At 35.4% G+C, this 9730-nt stretch overlaps 1 protein-coding gene and 1 pseudogene across 1 annotated transcript in view; both read left to right on the forward strand.

Moving 5' to 3' along the window:
- The window catches only part of LOC105542400, a 7444-nt pseudogene extending 3580 nt beyond the window's left edge, over window positions 1-3864 (forward strand).
- Window positions 1-8855, forward strand: part of AGR3 (anterior gradient 3) — a 22181-nt gene extending 13326 nt beyond the window's left edge. Inside the window, exons 4-8 of the mRNA XM_011983935.1 lie at window positions 5585-5637; window positions 6179-6255; window positions 6814-6877; window positions 7657-7740; window positions 8631-8855. Coding sequence (XP_011839325.1) covers window positions 5585-5637; window positions 6179-6255; window positions 6814-6877; window positions 7657-7740; window positions 8631-8680 — 328 coding nt within the window. The 3' untranslated portion in view covers window positions 8681-8855. The remainder of the gene's footprint in view (window positions 1-5584; window positions 5638-6178; window positions 6256-6813; window positions 6878-7656; window positions 7741-8630) is intronic.
- The last annotated feature ends 875 nt before the right edge of the window (window positions 8856-9730 follow it).

Below are 9730 nucleotides of genomic sequence, written 5' to 3' on the forward strand. Positions count from 1 at the left end.
AAAAAAAAAAAAAAAGAAAAAAAAAAAAAAAGAAATACCTCCTCACTCCTTTTAGAAAGGCTATTATCCAAAAGATGAGTAATAGCACGTGTTGGCAAGAATGTGGAGAAAAGAGAACCCTTTTACACTGTTGGTGGGAATGTAAATTAGTACAGCCATTATGGAAAGCATAATGTATGGAGATTACTCAAAAAATGAAAAATAGAACTACGATATGATCCAGCAATTCCCTGCTGGGCATATATCAAAAAGATAAAATCAGTATATCTAAGAGATATCTGCACTGTCATTTGCAACAACATAGAAGAACCTGGAGGACATTATGGTGAGTGAAACAAGCCAGATACAGAAAGACAAATGTCACATAATCTCACATGTGTAATCTAAAAAAGTCAAACTCATAGAAACAAAGGAAAATGGTGGTTACTAGAGTCTGGGGGTAAGGATGGGGAGTTCTTGCTCAAAGGACACATTATTCAGTTAAGTGAAATAAGTTTTAGAGATCTGTTGTACATTGTGGGAATAATAGTTAATAATAATATGTTTTACACTTGAAAATTGCTGAGAGTAAATTTTAAATATTCTCACCACAAAAAATAAGTATGTGAGGTGATGCATATGTGTAATAGCTTGATTTAACCACTGCACAATATACATACATCAAAACAGCATGCCGTGCACCATAAATGTATACAGCTTTTACTTGTCAAATAAATAAGTAAATCGATTATTGATAACTGACAAACTCCATGGATAAATAGATACTACAGGAAATTTTTAATACAGGAAGTGGTATTTTAAATCAGGAATAGGGGAGACAGGTTACATAATAGTTAGTGTCAGAGAGAAGTTGATAGCCGTCTGGGAAAAACAAATAAATTTGTATCCATATCTCACATTTATGCAAAAATAAATTAGAAAGATATAATCATGAAAATTAAATCATTAAGGTGCTAGAAGATACTACTGCAAAATTTTATTTCTTTAGATGCTTGGAATAGGGGAGAGCCAAGATTATAGTGAGGCAAGAAAGATATCTGGGATACAAAAATAAAGCCTCTAATTTTAGTCTTCTAGATGCTTCCCTGGCCTCATGCTAGTCCTGTGTGCTAGGCTTGAGCATAACCAAACAAAGAAAAGGAGAAAAGAAAAAGTCTGAAAGAAATGACTAATATTTCCAATTACATGGAATTTTCTGCATAACCAAAACCTTACAGTAAACAAAGGAAAAATATTTTTTAAATGGAAAACTGCAGCACATATTACAAGAGTGCTTTCTCTAATATACAATATACTCCATTTTAATAAGAAAAAGGTCAACAAGTCAACAGAAAAAAATGAGCAAAGAATATGAAAGTTCACACAATAGAAAAATAAGTAACTCAAATATACAAGATTGACTTTTTTTTATAAGAAAGACAAACTACATTCATTTCCCTCTTTTCACCTGTTGGATTAAAAAAAATTTAAACTAATAACCAGCTTTAGTGAGAATAGCGAAAACAATTACTGCTCACACTACCAGAGAGAATATGAATTGGTACAGCTTCTATGGAGGGTATATATCAGAATTATAAATGCACACACTCTTTGACCCAGAAATTCTACTTCTGGAAATGTATTCGCAAACATACCCATCTATGTGCAAAATCATTTTAAAAAAACAGCATGGTCTCTCATTTCAGGAATCTGGCATCTTCAGGAACAGTTACCTGCTTTTTAAAGGAGGTGAATTATAGTTTAATGTACTACAGGTCCTATACTATGGATGGGAACTATTACAGCTTATAATGTCAAAAACTTTTCTTAGACCAAAGGTATCTTCCACAAAGGTCACAGACTGGATGACCCATCTTTCAATGATTTTCTAGAGTGTAGAGTCATCTCCACTATTACTGCCACATCATTAGGTGTGAATAACTCAAGTCATAGAGAAAAAATGAGCCTTCTACATTAGAAAGTAGGATTATTTCCAGCTAGAAAAATAGGAAGTCTATCTCCCTTAGAACAGATTTATGGTTTAGAAAATTCAAAAGACTATCTGTCTGAAAATGAATCATGGGTAGATAAATATAAACCAGAAATTTAGCATGCACTTGCTGTGCATAAAAAGAAAACTGAAGAAGTTGAAACCTGGTAAAAAGCTCAAGTCTTAGAAAGGCAACCATAACAGGATGGATCTATTTTATTAATAACAGGTCCTCCTGGATGTGAAACAACAACTACCAAAAAAAATACTATCAAATAAGCATGGTATTCAAGTACAAGAGTGGATTAATTCAGTTTTACCAGACTTCCAAAAAGATGATTTCAAGGAAATGTTTCATACTGAATCAAGCTTCCGTAGGTTTCCCTATCAGTCTCAGATAGCAGTTTTCAAAGTTTCTACTAAGAGCAACAAAGTATAACAAGTTACATATGCTTACTGATCCATCTGAGAGCTGATAAGAAGATAATTCTGGTTGAAGATTTACCTAACCAGTTTTATCGGGATTCTCATACTTTACATGAAGTTCTAAGGAAGTATGTGAAGATTGATCGATGTCCTCTTACATTTATAATCTCTGACAGTCTCAGTGGTGATAATAATCAAAGTTTCTTGTTTCCCAAAGAAATCTAGGAAGAGTGTTCTATCTCAAATATTAGTTTCAACACTGTGGCACCAACAATTATGATGAAATTTCTTAATCGAATAGTGAGTATAGAAGCTAACAAGAGTGGAAGAAAAATTACTGTCCCTGACAAAACTTCTCTAGAGTTGCTCTGTCAAGGACGTTCTGGTGATATGAGAAGTGCAATAAACAGCCTCCAGATTTCTTCTTCAAAAGGGGAAAACAACTTATGGTCAAGGAAAAAAAGAACGTCTTTAAAATTGAATGCTGTGCTGTCAAAATCAAAACGAAAAAAAAAAAAAAAAACCTGATAGGGTTTTTGAAAATCAAGAGGTCCAAGCTATTGGTGGCAAAGATGTTTCTCTGTTTCTATTCTGATCTTTGAGGAAAATCCTATACCATAAAAGAACATCTTTAACAGAATTAGACTCACCTCGGTTGCCCTCTCATTTATCAGAATATGAACGGGATACATACTTGTTGAACCTGAGGAGGTAGTAGAAATGTCACATATGCCAGGAGACTTATTTAATTTATATCTTCACCAAAACTACATAGATTTCTTCATGAAATTGATGATATTGTGAGATCCAGTGAATTTCTAAGTTTTGCAGATATCCTCAGTGGTGACTGGAATACACACTCTTTACTCAGGAAATATAGGACAGCTATAGCTACGAGAGGTGTGATACATTCCAACAAAGCCCGAGGATATGCTCATTGCCAAGGAGGAGGATCAAGTTTTTGACCCTTGCACACAACCCAGTGGTTTCTAATAAATAAAAAGTATCGGGAAAATTGCCTGGCAGCAAAAGCACTTTTTCCTGACTTCTGCGCACCAGCTTTATGCCTCCAAACTCAGCTACTGTCATACCTTGCTCTACTAACCATTCCGATGAGAAATCAAGCTCAGATTTCTTTTATCCAAGATATTGGAAGGCTCCCTCTGAAGCAACACTTTGGAAGATTGAAAAAGCAACACTTTGGAAGATTGAAAATGAAAGCCCTGACTGACAAGGAACATGGAATGATCGACCCTGACAGTGGAGATGAAGCCCAGCTTAGTGGAGGGCATTCTGCAGAGGAATCTCTGGGTGAACCCGCTCAGGACACAGAGCCAGAAACCTGGTCTCTTCCTCTGAGTCAGAATAGTGCCAGTGAACTGCCTGCCAGGCAGCCTCAGCCCTTTTCAGCCTAAGGAGACATGGAAGAAAACATAATAATAGAAGACTATGAGAGTGATGGGACATAGAAGCCAGCCTGCCAATCCGATTGCTACTTCACAGATTCATTTTTGTTTCATTCAGTGGTACTTCAGCAGAGTTAATATGCTTCTCTGATGAATTACACAACAGTTTGTTAATTCTCCATTCTCGTAGTATTTCATCTCGAGAAACTAACTATTCTGTCATCTTGAAGTAAATAGAAGATCAAGCCTTCCAATAATCTCTGAATGTTTTGCTGTAGGATTTATTAAATCTGTGAGCGGTTGAAGATCAAGCCTTCAAATAATCTCTGAATGTTTTGCTGTAGGATCTATTAAATCTGTGAGTGGTTGAAGATCAAGCCTTCAAATAATCTCTGAATGTTTTTCTGTAGGATTTATTAAATCTGTGAGTGGTTTAAGGAGAGGTCAGTGTGTATAAAGTGTGTTTGAACATTATGCCAAATATCAAAATATGAAGGACTAATTCAGAATGCAAAAATGTTACGGCGGGTTGTAAATATGAACTATATAAGAGTTTAGTATGCAATTATGAGTGTAAAGAAACTGTGTGCCTTAAAAAAAACCAGCATGTTTACCAAATAAGTGTACAAATGTAAATGTTTAGGAACAATCTAAATACAAGAGATTGGAAACAATTTAAATATCCATCTTTGGGGGGACTGATAAGATAAAATATATTCATATAATAGAATATAATATAAAAGAATAGTGGCATAACTAAGATATATGTTATATTTTAAAAGCAAAATGTAGATACTTGTGTGCTACTATTTTTGTTTTTTAGAAAGAAATACATGCACATAAATATGAACATGCATCTGGGTATATACATATTCATATAGATTTTCAGTTATATGACCTGAAAACCTCTGGGAGAAAATATAAAGAAAAGTAATACAGCATAGTTATAGAAGTCAGCAGTAGGAGGAAGAATTTTTATCTTTTTCACTTTTTTATGGTTAAAATCAAAATGACCCCCCAAAAATGTATTAACTAGGAAACTTCCACTTATGTTGTCTGTACATTCTACAATGTGCCAGAATGAAAGGATATGAAAATAGCCAAATATTAACAGCTTTTTTGTAAAACTTTTTTAAAAACTACATTTAAGTCTTTGACTTTCCTGAAATCTTACACTAAGTGTTCATTGGAAATGAATACATTGTTCATAATATCCCTTTATCTCTGGATACACGATTGATTTTCTCTAACTGCACTATAGAGTACATAAGAATTACCTAATAAGCTTGTTAAACTACAGATGCCTGAAACCACCCCTCACCCCAAAGATTCTGATTGAGTGGGTCTGGGATGAAGCCTTTGGTTTTTTGTTTGTTTGAGACAGAGTCTCGCTATGTCGCCCAGGCTGAAGTGCAGTGGTGCTATCTTGGCTCACTGCAACCTCACCTCCTGGGTTCAAGTGATTCTCATATCTCAGCCTCCAGAGCAGCTGGGACTATAGGCTCACGCCACCACGCCCAGCTAATTTTGGAATGGAGCCTTTGCTAATTTTGGAATGGAGCCTTTGAATTTAAGTTCCTAATAAGCTACCTAGTGATACTGATACTGTCAGTTCTGGGGCCACAAATAGAGTAACACTGCTATTGACTACAGTGCTATGATTTGTAAATCTGAGTTACTACTGTAAGTCTTATTGAAACTAATAAAACTTCAAATCTAACTCCACTGTATGTTTTGACTCAAAGTTAATCATTTGACTTAATTCCATACTTTCTTTGTTTAGTAAGAAGCCATTAATGGTTATTCATCACCTGGAAGATTGTCAATACTCCCAAGGTAATTTTAGTCCCTGAGCTCTTATTATAATACATAATATTTCCAATATAAAATAGGAAAAGTGACCTGGTAATAATAGCTAAGAAGGCACTCAGCAAATCTCATTAAAAAAAAAAAATTAGACAACTGCCAGAGTACCATCATTTTATTAAAGTGCTTAAAGACCACAATGATTGTTACCAATCTACTGACTATTTCTATTATATCCCCTTAGAAATTAGATATTCCTCTTCTTCCCATGAAAAGAAAGGGGTGAGCTGAGAGGGTGGAGAAACACTGAAAGAAAAAAGTTGTTGTCTTAACCAATGAGTCAATGAGTTACATAAAATTATAAAACTAGTGTCTTCGCTGTGATTATCCTTTGATGTCTCCTTGAACAGACTGTCCCTCATTGCAAAGTGGCAATAGGCCAATGAACTATTAATATTTACACTTGAGTTATATATGCAAACAAATGCTAAATATTAGCTTTATTTTGCTATGCTACATTAAAGTTCTCTTGATCCTTAAAACTAACTGACAATTTTGTTTTCCCCTATAGCACTAAAACAAGTATTTTCCCAAAATGAAGAAATACAAGAAATGGCTCAGAATAAGTTCATCATGCTAAACCTTATGGTACATAAACTTTATGATGTTTTCTTAATATTATAATTTCATGGAAAATTTGAATCTCTTTTTTCTTTTTTTCTTTTTATTTTTCTTTTCTTTTTTTTTTTTTTAGATGGAGTCTCGCTCTGTCGCCCAGGCTGGAGTGCAGTGGTGCGATCTGGGTTCACAGCAACTTCAGCCTCCCTAGTTCAAGTTATTCTCCTGTCTCAGCCTCCCAAGTAGCTGCGACTACAGGCACCTGCCACCATGCCCAGCTAATTTTTGTATTTTTAGGAAAGATGGGGTTTCACCTTGTTAGTTAGGTTGGTCTCAGATTCCTGACCTCAGGTGATCCACCCACCTCAGTCTCCCAAAATGCTGGGATTACAGGCATGAGCCACTGCACCCGGCCTCCTTTTTTCTATTTTTAAAGCACAAAAAGCTAAATGTTGGTTAATAGAGGAAGTTATGTGGAATTATAAAAGGCCAAAATAGAATTTACTGACAGTCTAGTTCACACAAAATCATCTTGAAACTATCAAAAACAAATGAATCCAATAACATTGTTTTTTTTTCTTCTGCTAGCATGAAACCACTGATAAGAATTTATCACCTGATGGGCAATATGTGCCTAGAATCATGTTTGTAGGTATGTATGTGATCTCATTTCATCGGATCTACAAAATTAGTAGAAGTCAGCATCCTTGCTTTTATTTTTAAATGCTGGTTCAAGTACTATTCTTTTTAAAGAGAAGTCATTTCTAATCCAATCAATATCAGCTCTTGTCAGTTCTACAGCCAAAATCCACTATCTCTGCAATTTGAAAATTTTAAATATTTTTTCAAAGCACGTATGCTATTAAATCTATATCCCAATGTACTTTCAATACACTGCCCCAGACTAGATTGACAGAGATCTATGACACACTAAAAGGAGAATTCAGGTTAATTCATCATGAACCGACATGTATGAAAACTAATTTTGCTTATAAATTTGCTTGACATTTGTTTTAGATTAAGACACAAAAATGATTTTAAGAACATTTTATGGATGTAGCCAGAGGCCATTATCCTAAGCAAATTAACACAGAAACAGAAAACCAAATAGTGCATGTTCACACGTATAAATAGGAGCTAAACACTGGTTACACATGGACATAAAGAGGGGAACAAGAGACAACAGGAACTCCAACACAAGGGAAGGAGGGATGGGGCCAAAGGGTGAAAAACTAACTGTTGGGTACTATGTTCAATATTTGGGTGCTGGGTTCAGTTGAAGCCCAAACTTCACCATCACACAATATATCTATGTAGCAAATTTGCACACATAACCCCCAAATATAAAATAATAATAATAAAATTTTTACAAGAGTGAAAAAAAAGAACATGCTAAATTATACTTTACTGACTCGGTTTTTTTCTTGACAGACCCTTCTTTAACAGTCAGAGCTGATATCACTGGAAGATACTCTAACAGATTGTACACATATGAACCTCAGGATTTACCCCTATGTAAGTATTCACAAACGATCTGAAACAGTGGTCATAGCTGACCCCTGACTGTTAGTTAAGGGACAATGATGCCCTATATCAGTGCTTCTCCACAAACAGTGCTATCTACACACCAGAATCACTGAGGCTAGTGGTGGTGTTTAAAACACCAACTTCTGGCTCCCACCAAAATCAGAATTTTGGGGGTAGCTCAGAATCTATTTTAACAGGGATGCCTAAGGGCTTTTATGATTACTAAATTCTGAGATCACTAAAAAGAATATAGTACACATTAAAATGACAGAAACTTGAGAGAGTCCATTCTCCTAGTATCAAAGATCTCATGTGATTTCCTCAAATGATAGTAAAATCATTTCATCTTTCTTTAATGCCTATAAGCAAGGAGGTACAGTCTTACTTAGGACTTTAATCCTCTCTTTTTTTTTTTTTTTTCCGTAGAGACAGGGTCTTGGTCTATTTCCCAGGCTGTTCTCAAACTCCTGGCCTCAAGTGATCCTCCCACCTCAGCCTCCCAAAATGCTGGGATTAGAAGCATGACCTACCATGCCTGGCCAAATCTATTTTTTACAACATTCATTGTCAACCACATTTAGTAAGACAACTGTGCCTGTAAGATCTGGCAATACTAATACAAAATGATCCATTAAAAAATAAAAGAGGTATTCCTCAAGACCCCTCTAATGAAATTATTCAACATAAAGTTGACCAACCAGCTCTCAATGGTCTAATCCCTAAATTTACATGTACACTTTTAGCATATTCCTTAATGTCACAGATGAATTCCCAAGTTTTCAAAGCTATTGGGTCAATTTCAGGTTCTAGAGTTAATAGATCATAGCATTTGTACTTTCATTTGTTAATACCATAATATATATTAACTCTTATTTCAGTGATAGAAAACATGAAGAAAGCATTAAGAATTATTCAATCAGAGTTATAAGGGATGATGGAAAAATGCCTTCACTTCGAAGAAGTCAAATTGAATGAAGAAAACCTCTGGCACATTGACAAATACTAAATGTGCAAGTATATAGATTTTGTAATATTACTGTTTAGTTTTTTAATGTGTTTGCAATAGTCTTATTAAAATGAATGTTTTTAAAATCTGAGACTGACAATATAGTTTTATTTCTGCCTCATCAGTAGCAAAGAAAGCCTGCCAAGAGTAATAGTGGAGACAGGAGGACCTAAATAAGAGGTACCTATACGGTTTGTCTCTATTTCTTCACCTCTCCTTCACTCCATCAACTAATCTAATTTTATTTTTAATTTTCTAATTTTTTTTTTTTTTTGTAGAGATGCAGTCTCACTATGTTGCCCAGGCTGGTCTCGAACTGGGCTCAAGCAATCCTCCAACCTTGGCCTGCCAGAGTGCTGAGATTATAGGCCTGAGCCACTGTTCCCGGTCCAACCACCAACTAATCTAATTTTAATTCTGTCTCCTCCACTGTACCATACCTGCCAACCCAGGTCATAAATGATCTCCATGTTACCAAAAAAAGTAGATAAATCTCTGCCCACTTGTGATTTTAAATTTTAGCTACATATTGCAGCATTAACCACTTACTTCTTTTCTTACTTTACACTAAGACAGACATTTAAAACCTAATTATATTTTTAGAATTCAACTACATTTATTTATTTATTTAAGACAAAGTTTTGCTCTGTTGCCCAGGCTCGAGTGCAGTGGTGCAGTCTTGGCTCACTGCAACCTCTGTGCCCCCGCCACCACCCGTTCAAGCAATTCTTCTGCCTCAACCTCCCAAGTAGCTGGGATTACAGGTGTGTACCACCACACCTGGCTAATTTTTGTATTTTTAATAGAAACGGGGTTTCACCATGTTGGCCAGGCTGGTCTGAAACTCCTGACCTCAGGTGATCCACCTGCCTCAGCCTCCCAAAGTGTTGGGGTTACAGGCCTGAGCCACTGCATCCAGCTACATGTTTTTCTTAATTAGTGGGTAGATACTTTAAAACTTCTAATAACTTT

Source organism: Mandrillus leucophaeus, unplaced genomic scaffold (genome assembly GCF_000951045.1).
Source record: "Mandrillus leucophaeus isolate KB7577 unplaced genomic scaffold, Mleu.le_1.0 Scaffold258, whole genome shotgun sequence".
NCBI lineage: Eukaryota > Metazoa > Chordata > Mammalia > Primates > Cercopithecidae > Mandrillus > Mandrillus leucophaeus.